We start from the raw sequence: 20237 nt of genomic DNA, 5'->3' as shown, positions 1-20237 counted from the left end.
AATTGTTGAATGAATGAAATATATGGATATTGAGGTATATTTCTAGCCTAGAAAAAATGCAATTACATCATTATGATTTTGTATTATCTAATTAGACTATTCATTTGGATCATTATAGTTTGATGATATTGTTCTTAACAAACAACCTAAAGAGAGTCAGTGTAGGGCTGTTTTGGGATTAAAAAAGATTGGAATTGAAGTCCTGCCTATAACTAATTGTGTGATTCTGGATAAGGTCATTTAATCTTCAAGTACCCTGTGCAACTTTCAAAGATAAATTATAAAGAGGTGCCAATTTGAATTGTTGGAGAGAGTTTCCATCTTGGGAGTTTCCCACAGAAAAGAAATTACATCTGGATTCCTGCCCTGCCCCCCTGTTTAAGATAAAAACATATTATAAGCTTACTTGCAAACAGAATAGAATTAGACTCTCAATCTATATGTAACTTAGGGCCAATTGAACCACTTTTTCCTCATCTTAATCATGTACATCCTCCTAGTATATTTAGAAGTTAAAATGACCTAAAATATGTCAATTTATGCATATGCAATGTCCTTTGCCTAAAGCCCGGATGTAGTCTCCTCCATTTGATAAATGTTTGGGCAATTTCTGAAAAGCCCTATAAGATTTAGAGGTAGAAAGTAAGCAGTAGAATCCGGACTTGAACCCAGGGCTTCTGACTCCAAGTTCAGGGATCTTTCCACTTTACTCCACTTTGGAATAACAGGGTTGACTCAATTTGTTTCAGGAGTCTTTAATTCTTCCTAAGTTTTTGACAAAGTGGCCCATGGAATTATCCTATCCATGATCTTCTGCTTTCCTATTCTCTGAAATAACAGTGACAGGTAGTCTGTTGTGACAAAATCAATGTACATGGAATCAGAACACCCAGATTTGAACCCTGTCTTGTGACCTTCAGCTAGTCACTGAAGTTATCTGGGTTTCAGTTTCTTTTTCTATTAAATCTTAGGACAGCTAGGTGGTACCATAGTGCATAGAGCGCCAGGCTTAGAGTCAGTAAGACTCATCTTCTTAATTTCAAATCTGGTCTCAGACATTTACTAACTGTGTGACACTGCACAAGTCACTTAACCCAGTTTGATTCAGGTTCCTTATCTGTAAAATTAGCTAGAAAAGGGGAAATGGCAAATCACTCAGTATCTTTGCCAAGAAAACCCCAAAGGGGGTCACAAAGAGTCAGACATATCTGAAAATGATTGAATAGCAACAAATCTATAAAATAATGTTGAACTAGATAATCTTTAAATTCTTGTGCAACTCTAATATTCTACAATTGTATACTCAAAGTGTTTCTAATTTGCTGGGAACTTTGAAGAACCTTGGGTCTCCTCCATACCATGATTAGGCCCTGGAATAGGAAGCAAATGGTATTTCCTTATTGGTAAAATTAGAATAATACTTTTATTCTCTATCTCATGGGGTTATTTTGAGGAAAACATTTGCATCCTAATGCATCCTAAAAACATTAGATGTCATCATTATCATATATATATATATATATAATAAAACTTTTTCACATCTGACTACCCACCCCCCCAAAAAAATTGAAGGGTAAGAAAGGTAGAGACCAACCTCATCTAAGTAGTGAGAGCTCAGGATTAAAACTAAAGTCCAGGGCAGCTAGGTAGCACAGTGCATAAAGCACTATTCCTGGATTCAGGAGGACCTGAGTTCAAATCCAGCCTCAGACGCTCGACATTTACTAGCTATGTGACCTTGGGCAAGTCACTTAACCCCCATTACCCAGCCCAAAAAACCCAAACCCAAAACTAAGTTCCTCTATAGCAAAAAGACATCATTAATGGTTTAATGTCAACTCATAAAGATTCAAATACCATCTCTGATACTTAATACTTGTGTGACTTTGAGGATAACCTAGCCTTCCTGGGCCTCAGTTTCCTTATGTATAAAATGAGGAGATTAGATGAGATGACCTCTGTGTCTCCTTCTAGCTCTACACCTATGATTCAGTGATTTAGAAAGGATATTGTGCCCAAGCCCATGTTGGACCAGATGGCCCTTAAAGTTCATTCCAACTCCAAAATTCAGTGATTCTGAAGAAAACCCAGTTCTCTGCTACCCCCAATATCCGCTATTTTTCCTGTTCCAGTACAGCTGCCTCTGTCAAAGTTCTGCAAGCCCCCCACCTGGAAATGGGGGCAGCAGTTTCTCTCTGGTGGGAGCAGCAGAAGGAAGCCTTATCCTCTCTTTGCCAAGTGGGGGTGGGTGGGGCAGAGAGGTTGGAAATACCATGGAAATACATAGATGTTGTTAGTGATTTTATGAAATTCACCGACAGGTTTGCAAATTGGTTTTGTGAATCCATTAATTTTCTCCATCTGTTCTTTTGCCTGGGATCAGATGGTAAAACTAACTCCTACACAATACGAATTTCAAATAAACTGCAAAAGCCCAAAGCAAAATGATTTTTTTCATGCAATTTGTGTTAAGCTCTACACTTTCTTTTTAACTAGAAATATGTGTAGTTGAGTGGACAGCTGGGACAAGAGGACAGAAATTGAATACAAATCTTTTTAATCTTTCCCAAAATGAACATTTGTGTACATAGGTGCAAGCAGAGGTCCCCATGAATGTGTCACACACTCATCCACATGAGCCTGTTATCCACATACAGGCAAATTCCTATACCACCTTTCTTCCTCTGACCCATTCTTTCTCTGATGAGCTTATCTGGCAGTCCTCCCACTGAGGCAGTGATTATCTCTGAGTTGCTGTGGCTTTCTGTGGCTAACACTTGTACATACTCTATGCCTCATTAAACTCCAACCACCTCTGCAGATCCACCTTTACAAAGAAGGTTCATGCATATTAAGCCAAACTGATTTCTGGGTCACCCACGAAGTTGTCATCCTCTGATTTATAAGGCTCCCCTTTTTCTATATTAAAGTTTCACTCCATGTTTAGAAAAAAAAATGATTCAGATGTTCATCTGCTAGGCCCCTATTTTGGTATTATTTTGAGATTTGCAGGATGGGACCTTAGAACATAAAGCAGGGAATATTAATGCTTTATGGAATCTTAGAACAAAAACCACAGAATGTTAGAGCTCAGTGACATAGAACATAGAATGGAATGTTGGCGTCAGAAGAGGTTAGACCAGACAGCATGTAATGTCAGAGCTGGAGGGGACTTGAGAATATAATGTATAGAATACTAGAGCTAGAAGGGGACCTTAGACCACTTAACATGGAATGTTGGAGCCATAATTGGCCTTAGAGATATTTGAATCCAATCTGTTCATAATGATGATAAAAGTAGCTCACATTCATATATCCCACACTAAGATTTACTGAGCACTTTCCTGGCTACGGCGCCATGGATAGACAGAGAAAGGATGATTTCCCTAACCTCAAATAGCTAGTTGTTGGCAGAGTGAAGATAGAACCCAAGACTCCTTTATCTAGATTCAACACTCTTTTGAGGACCACATTTCTGACATATCAGAGGACTTTTATGAAAATATCACTCACAGGTTCTGATCCTCCAATAACTACTTTTATAGGAATTGATCAAAGTGCCTGATTTCCATGCTGTACATGATAAAAAAAAATGCGTGTCATATGTTTTCCTTTTGTTCCTTACTGAAACTGTCTTAGAAGAAAGAAACCTTTAACATAATGCCTTCTATGTAAATTATAGTTTTCTTTTAAAAAAAGAGAAAGAAAAAATATAAATCCCATTAGGTATAGAGCTTTTTGTTCCACAAAGGGATGACAGGTGAGAATTGAAACCTTAGAAGATATCGGCTGAATGCCTGATGGTATTACCGGAAGCATTATGTCTTCCGAATATGGATAAGCAGAATTTCCTTGTTAATAATATTCATGAAGTAACAAAAATTTCTCCATATGCTTATTTTGTTTTATAGAGGGAGAAGGCTATATTCTCATTTTCTTAGGAATCACTGACATTTCCATTCATTTTCATTTATTGCCCTGACATCTTTAATCCCTCAGAGCTTTCAATGGCTTATCAAATTAGGAAATAATTTCTTAAGTGTCCTTTCCTTGAGAGTTTTTTGTTTGTTCTTTAGCATAGCTTGCTCTAGTAGACAGCACATTGGATAGCAATTGAGGACACCTGTCTGTTAGTCTCAGCTCCGTTACTAACTCACTCTGAGATGTTTGTCAATCACTTTCCCTCGATGAGCCTCAGTTTCACTATGTAAAGTTTGGGCTCGAAGGCAGCTAGGTGGCCCGGGAATAAGCACCGGCCCTGGAATCAGGAGGACCTGAGTTCAAATCCGGCCTCAGACACTTGACACTAACTATCTGTGTGACCCTGGGCAAGTCATTTAACCCTCATTGCCCAGCCAAAAACAAATAAACAAAAAGTTTCGGCTCTAGAATGTTATGTTTATGATAAAATAAGATAATGTTGTAAAGTGATTAGCTCAGTGCTAGCACATAGTAGCCACTTAAATGTTTATCCCCTTCTTTAAAAAAAAAAACTTTCTATTGAGGTACATTGTGTAGGGAAAGGAATGTTGGATTTGGAGTCAAGAGACTGGGTTCAGATTTGGTTTTGCCATCTGTGTGGCCTTGGTTAATTCACTCAACATCTCTGGTTCTCAGTTTCCTCACCTGGAAAATAAGATCACTTGACTTTATGGGACTCTGAGATCTCTTTTCAGCCTTGAATGTATTATCCTGTGATTCTTCAGCCCTCAGTCCCAACATCATAGACTCTCTCATTTAGTTTTTTTGCGGGGCAATGAGGGTTAAGTGACTTGCCCAGGGTCACACAGCTAGTAAGTGTCAAGTATCTGAGGCTGACTTTGAACTCAGGTCTTCCTGAATCCAGGGCCGGTGCTTTATACACTGTGCCACCTAGCTGACCCATCATCATAGACTCTTAACACATGTAGGTCTACCACCCTGTATGTTTCTTCTCCAACATATATACAGATGTCCATCAAGATTCTGCTTAAACATTTCTACTGACAGGGAGCTCACTACCTCCAGAGGCAGCCTGCACATCTCTGGTCACCTTTGTTCTTTACAATTTATTTCACACAGTGGATTTTCCTCTGTTGCACTGATGTGATTTACCTCTTTTCCCTACTACTCAGAATCAGGAGGGCCACAAATAAGGAAGCCTCATCCAGGAGATAGGAGGAAGTCAAAAGGGCGTTCAATTGGAACGTGCCAGATTATCATCCCTTGAAGGAACCAAAAAGGTTCCTAGAGGCCCACGGCAGCTCAGTGGTATGTGATCTGTAACTTAGCCTCACAGAAGACTTCTCTGGAACACAGGAAGTTTGCAGAGATTTCAAGGCATAAACACATGGCAGTTTTCTTCTTCTTCCTCCAATGTCAATTCAAGACCATATTGATCAGAACTGCAGGCAAATGTATTTTTACTAGTCCTCATTAGGTACTTTCCAAATCTGCTTTCCTCTTTCAAATCCCCCACCCTCCATCAATAGCAACAATGAAAACATTGAAATTGCCTGTAAGTTTTCCATTTCATGCTCAGGAATTCTTGGTCACTAGTAGTGATGTTAGGGCTATATGGTATCATTTCTCACTGAATGAATCACCAGCAATGGGTAGTGATTGTCATTGTCAACATATGTCTCTATCATGTCCTGATTTCTGCAGTAATTGGCAAGATGGAATCCTGGTTATTTGCCCACAAATGTTGTTTGTCCTTCATTCTTGAAGAGGACTAATGGCATTAGAAGGGTGATGTCTTGACTTGAAAGTTTAAGTGAGGTAGAGCTGTGCAAACCATCAGCCTCACTCTCTCCTCTAGAGTCATCAGAGTCCATTAGCAAGACAGAGATCAGAATGACTGGAGATGACCCCAGGTGCCTTTTTGAGCTAAGGTCTTTCCCAGAGCTCAGTTTGTCTGATGCAACACGCATTCAGAAATTTAAAGCTATGTAAGAAACGAGGCAAAAGATGGCCTAATTGGAGAGAGAGAGAGAGAGAGAGAGAGAGAGAGAGAGAGAGAGAGAGAGAGAGAGAGCCAGTGAGTGCTTTAGGGTTTCTGGCCAAACAGTTTTTCACTTCCAAGCATAGTATTCTTTCAGTTATACTGTGATTCCTCCCCTCAAGACCTTTTAGTAAAGCCTGAGCTAGTTGGAAAGGGGTTTGGTCATAGTTTCAAGGAATTCAGAGGGTGAATTGGATTAAGTAATTTGCTAAATGATGACACCAGTGTCCTTGGGGAGCGGATTAATCTTCTGGAGGTAGGTAACCTATTGTGGGAGAAAGAATGCATTTAGAAATTACCTCTGCATGTAGGTGGGGGAAGGGGAGTAGAGTGGAAAGATTATGCTATTTGATAGTGAATGATTTGTGAACTGGAGGTGGGACCAAGGTCCCCAGCTAGGAGATCAACTAGTTATGAGCAAATGATTGTGGACAACTGATTCAACCCTATTTCCTCATTTGTAAAATGGAGATAATAATATACTACCCATTTCTTTGTTGTGTGTTTTGCGAAATGAGATGCAAGGTATCTCAAAAGTCCTAATGCTGCTTTAAACTTTGTTGTTCAGTCATTTCACTCATGTCTGATTCTGATTCTTTGTGACTACATTTGGGGTTTTCTTGGCAAAGATACAAGAGTGGTTTGCCATTTCCTTCTCCAGCTCCTTTTACAGATGAAGAAACTGAGAAAAACAGGGTTAAGTGACTTGCCCAGGGTGACACAATTAGTGAGTCGTTGAGGCCAGATTTAAACTCAGGAAGATGAATCTTCCTGACTCCAGGCCCAGTGCTCTATCCACTGTACCACGTAGCTTTACTGAAGTTTTGAGCCACCAAAGCTTAAAATCTAACTGTTTTCAAGACCCTTTTAAAATATGACCTATTATTCCTATTTTTAAAAATCCTATTTATAAAAATCCTCTTCTATACTGAGCAATTCTGAAATCCTTTCACTTGTGATTAGAGTTGTTATCCAAAGTTTCCATGGGATCTTATGAATTTGGAGTTGGAAGAAACCTCGGAAGTCACGGTCCAAGTCACAGCTAAAGCAGGAAAACCTTCAACATCTGCAACAAACCTGTTTGAGGATCTTGAATCTTAGACAAAACAGTCTTCTTTGTGTTACAATTTCATCATCTGTAAAACAAAAGAACTGGATTAAATAGAGGTCCAATGAAGAATGGTGTAAAATATAAAAATCATTCTTAGCTTGTGGGCCATACAAAAAAGACAGAGAGGGGCAGCTAGGTGGTGCAGTGGATAAAGCACTGGCCCTGGATTCAGAAGGACCTGAGTTCAGGGGCAGCTAGGTGGCGCAGTGGATAGAGCACTGGCCCTGGGTTCAGGAGGACCTGAGTTCAAATATGGATCAGACACTTGACACTTATTAGCTGTATGACCCTGGGCAAGTCACTTAACCCTCATTGCCCTGAAAAGAAAACCAACAAGAAAACAAAACAACAGAAGGACCTGAGTTCAAATTTGGCCTCAAGACACCTGACACTTCCTAGCTGTGTGACCCTGGGCAAGTCACAACCCTCATTGCCCTGCCCAAAAAAAAAAAAAAAAAAAAAGACAGAGGGCTGGATTTGGTTCATGGGCCATGGTTTGTTTGCCAACCCTTGGACTAGATGATCTATTTCTAAAAATCCTACAAACTCTATAATAATCTGTGATGATTTGATATTTGACTTAAAAATTTGTTCAAAAGTTTGTTAGAAGTTCATAAATGTAAGTGTTTTTATAAATTATTCAGTCTTTGCTATTTGAAAACATGAAGTAAATCTGCTAGGCTGCTCAAACCCAACCTCAGATACTACGTGATTCTGAACAAGTAACTTAACATCTGTCTGCCTCAGTTTCCTCAACTCTAAAATGGGGATAATAATAGTGCCTATCTCCCAACTTTGTTGAGGATCAAATGAGATAATAATTGTAAAGTGCTTAGCACAGTCCCTGACACTTAGTAAATGTTTATCACCTCTGTTCCCTTATTATTTATGTTACTTATTAGTATCATTTAATTCTCTCTTCTCTGTAGCTCCAAGACATTGAGGACACCACACTAGAAGGAGAATCTGAGACCAGCAGTAAGCTTCTACACCAGCAGGTATTAACCCTGAGATCCCAGCTCAGAGATCAGGCTGCCTTACACAATGAACTTCAGGCATCTCACAGTGAAACTCGGTACCTTCAGGGCCAGCTGAGAGAAAAGGTACTGTTGTTTCTGGTCCTTTCTTCAAGATTGTTATTCCTCCGGGAGAAGTTTGGGGCAGAGGAAATCATAGATTTTGAGCTTGATGAGACCGTAGGACATGCTGAATGTTAAGCAGAGGATGACAATCAGAAATATTTTAGAAATCATTTAGTCTAAAACTCTCATTTTATAGGTTATAAAACTAAAACCCAGAGAGGGATGTTTGGCCTTTTGAAGCCCATGCCCAGCTGCTCAGGGAGCAAATGTCCCTGTTTTGGGGCCCAGGCACTTTCTGTTTTAAGGAAGTACATGAGAAGCTATCCAGGGCTGAGCATCGTGTGCTTAGAAGCAGAAATGTTACTCGCATGGGGCGAATGAGGATTTGTCCCAGATGCTGATACTTCCTCACTATGGTGATCAACATCCAGGCACCATTCCCTGCCACCCTCTAGCAGCCCGTCCCCATTGCAGGCTCTTTCTACCCAATCCCATTCCCACAATCCCTCTGCTCTGATATCTTTATCTCAGGGTTACCTCCCTTCAAATTCTCACAGAGATTAGGCCTGAGATTGCCTTCCTTTCAGCCCAATTGTACCTCTGGTCAACTATTCTCCCCAACTCCAACTATTTTTGCTCCCGATGAAAAAAAAAATCTCATTTCACTTGTGCTCGATTAGTCCAAAAGTTCCCTTTTATGATTCTCTGCAGGGCAGGGTTGCTTTAGGAATAATCAAGATAATCCATGCCTTGGCTTCATTTCAGATTGAAGAGCTCAGAAGGAGAAAAAATGAAGTGAACTTGGCTGTGATACCTCTCAAGGTAATCTATCTGTGACTGGTCTGGTCTTTATTAACTGCCCTTATAATTGGATTACAGTTGGAAGTTTTAAATGAATATTGGTCCCCTACTCTTTCTCTAGCCTGACACACATATAGCTCACTGCTTTCATGGGGGATGGGGAATTATAATCAGTGGAATCCAAGGGTTACAGCCTTCATCTGAAGGCATTAGACATGGTGTAATCATTTCCTTTTTACCACTCCACTGCTTCCCTTGACTGATGTTTGATATAAAGGGGCAGTGGAATGGGGTAGATATCATCCATATGGCATCTGTTATATTCTTATTGAGGGCATGTCCATTGCTGATGCATATTATGGCCCTTGCAAGGCCTTGGTAAATCATCTTTCTAGGTAGGTAAAGCTGAAAAAAATCATCTCCTGGCTATCTTTATGCTTGCCCATCATCCTTGCACTTGGTTGGTCTGTCCTATCAATGACAGGCATGTGGTTTGTTACTAGCCCCATGTTTGAAGCTTTTCCAGAGTTTGGGCTGCATTGTCATGGCCTTTGGAAGGTCTCAAAACATTACATCCATGCTTGAGGGCAGGCACTGTTGTGTTTTTGTCATTCTGTCACCAGTGCCTATCACAGTGCCTCCTGAACCCAGTAGGTGCAATGCTTGTCGACTGAGTAATTAAATGATTGGTGATGAAATGTCAGAAGAAAATGTTAGATGGCTAGATATAAAGGGGAAGCAATGTGTCTAATGGAAAAAGGATTTAGGACTTCAAACTGATATTCTTTTCATTTTACCATGGTGACATCAGAAGACTTGGTTTCTAGTCTTGCTTCTTCCAGGTACTAGTCATGTTTCTTTGGGTATATATCATTTAACTTCTCTGAGTCTCAGTTTTCTCATCTGTTAAATAGGAGTAATAATCCCTGGCCACATGTTTTTAAGGATTAAACAATATAATGTATTTAAAGTGTTTGTAAGTAAGCTGTCATTTGAGGGGAGGTCAAAGGAGTCCTTAATATGGCAGGATTTTAGAAAGTGGTGAAGAAATCCCTAGACCAACACTCCCTTCCCATTTCTTCTTCCCAATACTTCCAGTGTTTATATGTTCACATAATATAGGGCTGGAAGAACCTGTTAGCACTATTTCATCTAGCCCTCTTGTTTATGAAGAAGAACCTTGAATTTGAGAGGTCAAATCTCTTGATCAAGGTCAACTGGCTCATTAAAGGTAGAGCAAGAGTTGGAACACTTGTCACTCGACTTCTCTTTTCTTTTTCTTCCCCCTTTGATACCATTCTGCCTCTCTGACTCTTTAAAAGTAGTTGAGTATTTTTTCTGGCAACTGATTTATCTGTATATACTACCCCATTGTCACAAATGGAGAATAAAGCCCCAGTAGGAAATAATATAGGAGGGATGAGTTCTGATGAAGGAGGGAAACAAAGGAGAGAGGGAGTGGAGGCAACATCAATCAATCTTCAATCGCTTGACACTTTGGCCTAACACAAGCCTCTTTCTGATGACTCATCTAATCACTTCCTAGTAATTAGATTTGTCCAAAAGTATAATGGGCTGCCTCATGAGGGAGTGAGTTTTCCATGAAAGGAGGTCTTTAAACAAGAGGCTGAATGATCAATCCATTGCCGGTGAAGGGAGCTCATATGTCAGGGAGTGTTACGTGGCCTCTAAGGCCTCTTTCAAGCAATGGGATTCTATGAGATGTTGGCTGCTTTATGTTATTAGTAACACACTCCATGACCATTTCTGCTAATTCAGAGATTGCCATTAGAGGGAGCCCATACATAATCATTCAAGCTGGTGCCTGGCCTTCTAATCTCCAATTCCATAATCGTGGTACAGTTAGTCAACAAGCAATTTGTTAAGTATTAATAGATACCTGGCTAACTGTTGGGATTACAAAGAAAAGCAAAAATAGACGCTTTGTTCAAGGAGCCCACAATTTAATGTTGGGTGAGAGTGGGGGACAACATTTAAATAATGTGTAAATAATGAGAAATATGCAGCCTAAATGGAAGATAATGTCAGAGGGAAGGTATTCTTTGGAGGAAAGGCAGAAGTGCCCAGAAAGGCTTCTTGCAGAAGGTGGGATTTGAGCTGAATTTTGAAAAAGATCAGGGAAATCAAGAAGTGAAGATGAGGGTGAGGAGGGAAAGCGGTCCAGGCTCTATTTCCCAAATCTGTGCCTATTCACTTTCTATCCTCCACGCCTGGACTGCCTTCCCTTCTCACCCTCATCTCTCTTTCTTTGTTCTAATATAGATCATTCCCCCCAAACTCAGCTGGACCTGGAATGGTATCAGTGTGGATGATCGTTGCTAATTTCTTTTTTTCTTTTTCCCCCCACCTTTTTTTTTGCAGGGCAATGAGGGTTTAGTGACTTTCCCAGAGTCACACGGCTAGTAAGTGTCAAATGTCTGAGGCAGGATTTGAACTCAGGTCCTCCTGAATCCAGGGCCAGTGCTTTATCCACTGTGCCACCTAGCTGCCCCCTGATGATCTTTCCAAAGATGCACATCACAACCCAGCCATCCCTATCATTACTGACTGTCTCTTGTCCACACCTTCCCATTGGTTTGCCTCAGAAGGTCTATCTACACAACATGCTTGGGAGCATTCTCCATTTTCTCTTGCTATCAGAATTTTATCCATAAAGCATATAGGCTATTTTTGCCTTGCTTTCACTGAATTACTGATGCCATCTTCTTTTTAATCACGCAATTCCTTGGTTTCATTCTTTATTCTAGATAACCTTCATAGTTTCTTATTTATTACATGTTACAGCCTGATTCTACCCAACATGTGCCTGTCTCTTTTGCCTTCTCTGTTATACTTTTTAAAATCTTAAAAAAGTCTAGTGTGCCATGACTCACAGACATATAACAACATATGGTGCTGGCAAAAGACAGAGTCTGCCTTCCAAGGACTCAGTTCAGCTAAGTGCAGAGAAGCTTATTGTCATTAGGCCGGCCTCCTGGCAATAAATTCTTTAGCCATGGCAACCCATGAAACAAAGAAAAATACAAAATAGCCCTTAGTCCTAAGGGGCCCATTACCATTTTGTAGTGATGGTGGTGTAATAGTAGAAAAAAGATAGAGGGTGTGAAGAATGTACAATATTGCCCGATAACCTCCCAATTCTATAGTATTTAAAAAGTTGCAAAGTCCCTGCTTCATAACTAATCTAGACAGAAGGCAGGACAAGTACAGCTGTACTCAATTTTACAGATGAGGGATACAAAGGGGCTAAATGATTAAGCCAGGATTAGAATCCAGGTGTCATGATTTTGAATCCACCATTCTATCCACTAAACCAGCTACATTATGATGTGATATATGAAGCTTTAGTGTGAGGATGAATTAGACCTTTTCTCAGACATGGCAATGAATTCTGCTGCCCCCAACATCATTGACATTTAAGCTTTGATGAGAGCCTTGAGTAACCACATAGAATCCTTCGTTGTTTTTGTCCGTGTAGGTGAAAGTGGCTTCTCTGATCCAGAAATGTCGGGAGAGAAACAACTTGGTCACCCAGCTGGTGCAGGAGCTGCACAGACATGGAATTGAGAACCTGCAGCTCTCACAGGCAGCAAGGGCTTTTGTGGATGATGTTGCTGTGGCCACCTATGCTTCTACCTTCACATCTTCTGACCCCAGAGAGGTGAATGCCATCTATTCCATCTGTCTCACTGACATTTCCAGCCAAAACTTCCACTGCATCCCTCTATACACTTGGTCCTTCATCCAACCTGAAAGACTCTTGCCACCCCAGGTGCCTTTGTGCAAACCTCACATTTAAGGGGCAGCTAGGTGGCATAGTGGATAAAGCACTGACCCTGGATTCAGGAGGACCTGAGTTCAAATTTGACTTCAGACACTTGACACTAGCTATGTGACCCTGGGCAAGTCACTTAACCCTCATTACCCCACCAAACTCCCCCCCCCAATCAAAACAAAACCAAAAAACCTCTCACATTTATTTCTCATATTAATTTCTGAAACCATTGAACACTTTCTCTCTGCCCTGTTGTCTTTGCCTTGTTTCCCAGCTGATGCTCCTTCATACTGATTCATATGTGGGTGGATGTTTTTACAACATTCTCTCCTTCAATTGGAATCAGTTTTTTACCAGCTGTGTGATCTGGTACATCTCCAGTGGCTTCCCCATTGGAAATGAACACTCTTTATCCTTTCATTTGAAGCCCTTCACAGTGTGACTCCAATCTCCCTTTGCAGCCATCTCTCATGCTATTCCCTGAATTAATTTTACCTTCTGGGATAACTGTACTTATCCCCACAGTTCATCTCTCTTACCTCCCTTTTCCCATCCCATCCTCATTTTCCATATCTGAACCTTTGTTTATACTATCTCCAATAACTTAGAATAGATTCCTCTAATCCTCCTCCTCTTCAGTCTCTCTCTGACAAAATTCCATCTCCATCTTCCTATCTCCTCATTCTCTACCTAACCCCTCCTTCCTTCTAGGCTCAGTTCAGATACTACTTCTTTCATAAACACTTCCCTAATTTCACCTTCCCCCACCCAAAACTATAAGTGGCCTTTGCTATCTTGGATCTTTCTTTTGCACTAAACACATTCTATTTTGTATCATAATGATTTTTGCGTCTCCCTCCAAAACCCCTAATTAGATTGCAAGCTCCCTGAAAGCAGGCTTTATCACATATCTATTTCATTACATTGTATCATATCATTTCCTTACCACTTAGCACCTGTCCTTGAACACTTATAAATGCTTAATAAATGTCTATTGAGTTGAATTATTGTTGAATGTGAGCTTTGGGCTTTAACTATTTCCACATACTTTCTTTGGGGGGGGCAATGAGGGTTAAGTGACTTGCCCAGGGTCACACAGCTAGTAAGTGTCAAATGTCTGAGGCTGGACTTGAACTCAGGTCCTCCTGAATCCAGGGCCATTGCTTTATCCACTGTGTCACCTAGCTGCCCACTTTCCACACCCTTTCTTGCACCTCTTCATATGCACTTTCCACATACTTTCTTTTCTTTTCTTTTGGTGAGGCAATTGGGGTTAAGTGACTTGCCCAGGGACACACAGCTAGTAAGTGTCAACTGTCTGAGGCCAGATGTGAACTCAGGTCCTCCTGAATCCAGGGCGGGTGCTTTATCCACTGTACCATGTAGCTGCCCCCACATACTTTCAACAGAGTGAGCACTTACTATGGACTTAACACTGTGCTAGGCTTGGAAGGAGGAGCCACATGTCCCTAGTAGCTGGAGCCACAATGCATATGAGCAACCTAGAGCTTTCCCCTGCTTACTCCAGCAAGTTATTTGGGCTGTCTACATCCTAAGGAAAGGAGGTTCATTCTTGAGCAACCCCAATATTATTCCTTTCCCGGGAAGTTTCAATCATGAGGTGGCTGTGAATTTGGAGGACTTTTTATGCCCCTGAGAGCCTCACCAGAGGCGGATGGAGAGTTATCTTGACTCTTTCTCATCTGTTTTGAGTCCTTTGTGGTGTATTTTATTTATTTATTTGTTGGTTTGTTTGTTTTTGTGGTCTTTCTGTGGGGCAGAACAAATAACATATTATGCTTGCTACGTATTCCATGCAAATTGCATGCAGATTTGAAAGCTTGCATGGAGTTTGAGGGACCCCCTTTACCTACTTCTTTTGTATAACTTTTGGTACTGTATGCCCATGGTGGGGAGATGGATCCCTTTGGCAGTTTGGTGAAGCCTATGGACCCCTTTTTCAGAATAATGTTTTTAAATGTATGTTGCTGTTGTTCAGTCATTTCAGTCATGTCTTACTCTTCACCATTCCATTTGGGGTTATCTTGGCAAAAATAATAAAGCAGCTTGCCATTTCCTTCTCCAGGTTATTTTACAAATGAGGAAACTGAGGTAAATGGGGTTAAGTGACTTGCCCAGGGTCACACAGTAAGTTTCTGAGGCTATATTTGAGCAAAGGTCTACCTGACTCCAAACTTGGCACTTTATTGCAGCACCTATCTGCCCATTTTATATGTGTAAAATGAACTAAATAGATTTACCAAGGAAAGCAATTAAATTGTAAAGAAAGGTATAATTTTTCCTATTTAGGTTCATGGACCCTGAAATTTAAGAATCCCTGTTCCATAAAGACTTTGAATATAAGATCTTGGGTAGGTGGGGGCACAAGTAGCTAAGTTATGAGGTTCCAGGGTGGGGAACATAGTTGGAGGGCATGATTCCCAAAAAGTGATTCTTGAAAAGGCCCTAAAGTTTAACTTAATAATATATTAAACCAAAGGCTTAAGGTAATGGTCTAAGCCTACAGTAAAATAATATAGAAAATCTGACCTATGGGAGCATATAGACTCTTTGGAGAGATAAGATAATACCTATGGGAAAATGTAAAGCAACAATGAGAGAGAGTAGATTCTTGTAATGTCAGGATTTGAAGGGAAGAGAACCTGTCTGGAGTCAGAAGACTTGGGTTCTAGTACCATCTCTGTCACTAACTTTGTAGTATGACCTTAGATTCTTCATATCTAACATAATTTCTATGAAAACTAACTTTGTATGACTCTAAGTAAGTGTTTATTCAAAGCCTGTTATATGTAGGTCACATAGCCAGGTGCTGTGGAAAATACAGAAATGAATGAGATATGGTTCCTAAATTTCATAGGATCATAAGATCATAAGATTTACAGCTAGGAATGAATTTAGAAATCCCTGAATCATATTGCTAATATAAAGTATTTACAGGTTGTTATGTATGAGAGGATGATTCTAGCCTCTTTAAAATAGGTTTCTTTAAAAACCCTTCTCCCTCCCTCTTTTCCTCCCTTCCTCTTTTATCCCCTCCCTTCCTCTAACCCCCTCCCCTCCCCTCCTTCTCTCCCTCCCCCCCTCCATCCCTCCTTCCATTCCTCCTCCCTCCTTCCTTCCTTCCTTTCTTCTTTCCTCTCTGGTACTCAGTTTCTCCATATGTGAAATATCAAGATTCCATCTCTAAGGTTCTTCCACTTCCAGCATTTAAATAGTCTGTATTCTATATTCTTCAATATTCTATATTCTAGAATTCTTTAAATTTTTTACAATATAATTTTATATTCTAAAGTTCCTCCTTGCTCTTATTGGTCACATCCTTTCCAATTAGATGGGTGTTCTCAGCCTTAGACATTTGGACAGGGATGAACATTATAAGGAATTTAGCAAAGATATCCTATTCAGAAGCAGTCACAGCAAAATTGTGAAGTCAATGATGTATGTCTTTGGTACCTTCCTCTATCCCTCTGTGTGCCCCTTTTACTGTTTGTGGAGAAGTTAATTATTCCTCCCCTTATCCCCCTTTCCAGTGCCAATTAGTCTGGGCCTTGTCCTCAGCTACGTGCCAAATAAAATAGTGGAAAAGGCTCTGTATTTTGAGTCAAAAAAATCTGGTTTCAAATCCTAGCTCTGCCCCTTATTGCTGATGTGATGACCCTGCTGGGTCACCATTTCTTATCTTATCCTGAATGTCTTCTAATGTATCTTTCATGGAGAATCAGTGGAAGAGCCAGGACCAAAACTCATGACTCTCAGGCAAGGAATCAGGGATCAGGGATCTTAAATTTGCATGCAATTTACATGGAAAACATAGTAGGCATAGGCTGTTCTTTGTTCCACCCCACAGAAAGACAGCAAAATAATGTAAAATAGGTATCAAGACATTGAATTAAAAAAATAGGAGGGGTGTGGCAGTGGAGTTCAATAAAATAAAAAGAAGGCCAAATATGGAATTAGCATGATTCTCTCTGGCTCCAGTTTTTATGTCTGTAAAATGGAGATAATAATACTTTCCTTACCTCCCCCATAGGGTTGTTCTAAAGAAAGCAATCTACAAAGCTTCAAATGCTAAGGATAGAGCCTGTTATTTATGAACTACCCACTTTGTGTAAGGCTCTGTGTTGGGACAGTGGTAGCAGTACTTGTGAGGGTTGTTTTGTTCTCCTACTTTACTAGGATTGCTGTATCTTAACTCTTGGCAGCCAAACTACTTCATGGAGTACAAGGCACAATGTTTTATAGGATGCTAAGTATTGTTGAGCTGCAAAGGACACAGATGAAATTCCTGACGGAGGCATTTTGACTCTGGCTCTGTATCCTGGAGGGCTGCCTTGTTGGCAGTAACTGAGTAACTAATGGCCTTATGAGTGTAATTCTGTCTATCAATAGATGAAGCAAAAATCACATAGAAGAGAAGCGTAAGTTGTAGATAGGCTGAGCTCCCTTTATGTCATACCCCATGAATGGGCTACCCTCCCTTTATGTGACCGACCCTTTGTCAAGAGGACCTGTGCTTGAGGTCCTTTGTCCAGAGGGTTGCATGGTCTTTTGACACTGTGGCCAGGCATGTGGGAGCTGCCTGCCTGAGGTCAGAGGGTATGGTACATGTTATAGAATCTATCCTTAGTTATTAGGACATAGGCAACCTGTGTTCAAGTGTTAACATAGATGAATGAATGAGCAAAAAGGGCATTTTTAAAGTGCTTACCATGTGCAAAAGCATTGGAGATGCAAATAGAAAAGAAATACCGGTCCTTCTTTCAAAGATCCTGTGTTACTCACAGTTACTCAGTGTCTGAGGCAGCACAAAAAAAGGCTTCATCAATGCTGTGAACTTTCTCTGCTTGCCTACTGTGTACCTCGAAACCTCTTTAGATCACTCCCCATTCTCTGTTCCTTTGCTCCAGTCTCTGACCTTCTCCTTTCTGAGGGTAACCCCTCTACTTATGTCCTTGATCTCAACCTTTCCCTTCACCTCCAGAAGCTCATTCCTATGTCCTCTCTTATCTATGTCCTGCTTCCTGTGGCCTATAAACACATCTCTGTCTCCCTTGCTTAAAGAAAATCATTCTTTGATCCTGACATCTCCTTGTGCTTGCATTCTATATCTTCCTTTTCACTGCTAAACTGTAGGGAAAAAAGTCATCTGCATTCAGTGCCTCTACTTCCTCATCTCCAATTCATTCATTACAAGGAATCTCACTTTAGAACCCCAACCCCTGAGTGAAAGTGTTCTTTTCAAGGTTATCGATCTCTTATTGTTAAATCCAACAGCAGGTGCAATGCAACATTGGTCATTGTCTCTACGCCTCTCTTTTAGGTAAAAGGAGGGGGGTTGAAGTTAATTTTCTTTATGTACTTTCTAGCTCTAAAAATTTATATAATTTTCTGGCGAATGTCTCCTGTTTTCACCCCCACTAAAATGTAATTAAGGAAGAAAGTAGGATTGGGACAAATGGAGAATAACTGGAATTTGCAGGCTGTGTTAGGATAGAACTGGGGAAAAGAGGGATCTTCTATAATTTGAGAAGACTCCTCAGGAGAGCAGGCATTCTCATGGTTTTTGAAATGAAGAGGAAAAAGTTTAAATAAAGAGGGAGGTGAGAAACTTTTCCAGATACAGATAGGACTGTGTGCATATATGTGTATATGTTCTTTTTTTTTCATTGTTTTTTTTTATTTATTTTTTTTAGTTCTCAACTTTTGTTTATACATGCTTTACAATTTCAGATTTTTCTCCCTCCCACCCCTCCCTCCCCCCTCCCCTAGACAGCAGGTAATCTGATATAGGTTATATCTATATATCTCTATACATATACATATATATATACACACACATATATATACACATAATAACATTAATCCTATTTCTGCATTAATCCTGTTACAAGAGAAAGAATCAGAGAAGTGATGCAAAACCTCAAAATAGAAAGAAAAAAAAAACCAACAGCACCCAAAACAAAAGAAGTAATATGGTTCAATCAGCATCTATACTCCACAGTTCTTTCTTTCTTTTTTTTTTCTTGGATTTGGAGATCCTCTTCTATCATGAGTTCCCTGGAACTCTTCTGTACCACTGCATTGGTGAGAAGAATATAGTCCATCACAGTAGGTCAACACTCAATGTTGATGATACTGTATACAATGTTCTTCTGGTTCTGCTCATCTCACTCATCATCAGCTCACGTAAGACCCTCCAGGTTTCTCTGAACTCTTCCTGCTCATCATTTCTTACAGCTATGTGTATATGTTCTGAAGCATGTATGTATAGATATTTATGTATATCTGTATATGTTCTAAAGAATATATACATACGTGTATGTGTGTATAGATACATATACACACACACATATATATGTATGTGTGTGTATACATATACACACTCTGAAAAACAACTTTCCTGTATGTGGATTATTTTATGCTTTATTTGTTTTTTTATTTAGAATCTTCCCCCATCTTACATGTAAAAACAAATCGTAACATGAATTTTAAAAACTTTGTGTTCCAAATTCTCATCCTTCCTTCTGATTCCCCCCTGAAGAACTCAAGCAATTCAATATAAGTTATACGTGTGCAGTTGTGCAAAACATAGCAGACCGAAAAACTTTAGAAAAAGGAACTAACAACAACAACAAAATATACTTCCACCTGTATTCAGGTACCATTAATTCTTTATCTGTAGATGGATCACATTTTTCATAAGTCCTTCAGAGTTGTTTTGAATCATCGCATTGCTTAAAATAACTAAGCCATTCACAGCAGATCATCTTACAATATTGCTGTTATTTTGTATACAGTACATTTCACTTTGCATCTTCTCATGTAAGTCTTTCCCGGGTTTTCTGACAGCATCCTGCTCATCTTTTTTTTAAATAAAAAACTACATTTATATATTACTTTGAAGGGATATTTCCTTACAAAACACCCATAAGGTTGATTGTTGCAACAAAAATAATAGCTAACATTTACATAGTAGCTTATACCTTGCAAAGAATTTTCTTCACAATGTGTGTGGATTATTTTAATTGAGAACTTACCTTCAGGTAATCTTCCTTTCTGGACTTGATTTACCTTGTTGGATAATGATCCTACTCTCTGTACCCCTGAAGAATTTGCACCTACTAAGCAAAAGCCCTTGGCATCCACTTGGGCTTATCATACTTTAGACATTCCTACATCAGAACCTATTCTCAGCTAGGTGGTAAGGCTTCTGCAAGATCCTGAAATAGTCTTACTCCAATTCAATAAACATGTACTCATTATGTCATGGTGCAGATATGAAACTGAAATAATTCTTGCCCTGGAAGAGCTTACATTTTACAGGTTTCTACAAGCTGGAGTGTCATGTAGGAGAAATTTTAAATAGGTCAAGTTGCCTCTTAGATTCCCTAGCCTCTCTCAAGGCTAAACTTGGGTATTATTTCCTACATAAGGTCCTTTCTA

At 39.9% G+C, this 20237-nt stretch overlaps 1 protein-coding gene across 1 annotated transcript in view; it reads left to right on the top strand.

The window, feature by feature from the left end:
• The window catches only part of C6H4orf50 (chromosome 6 C4orf50 homolog), a 172429-nt gene that overhangs the window by 41117 nt on the left and 111075 nt on the right, over nt 1–20237 (top strand). The window contains 3 exon segments of the mRNA XM_043969797.1: nt 8024–8197; nt 8942–8998; nt 12477–12659. Coding sequence (XP_043825732.1) covers nt 8024–8197; nt 8942–8998; nt 12477–12659 — 414 coding nt within the window.

The sequence above is a fragment of the Dromiciops gliroides genome, chromosome 6, assembly GCF_019393635.1.
Source record: "Dromiciops gliroides isolate mDroGli1 chromosome 6, mDroGli1.pri, whole genome shotgun sequence".
NCBI classification, from domain to species: domain Eukaryota; kingdom Metazoa; phylum Chordata; class Mammalia; order Microbiotheria; family Microbiotheriidae; genus Dromiciops; species Dromiciops gliroides.
This window is presented reverse-complemented; position numbering and strand designations above follow the sequence as displayed.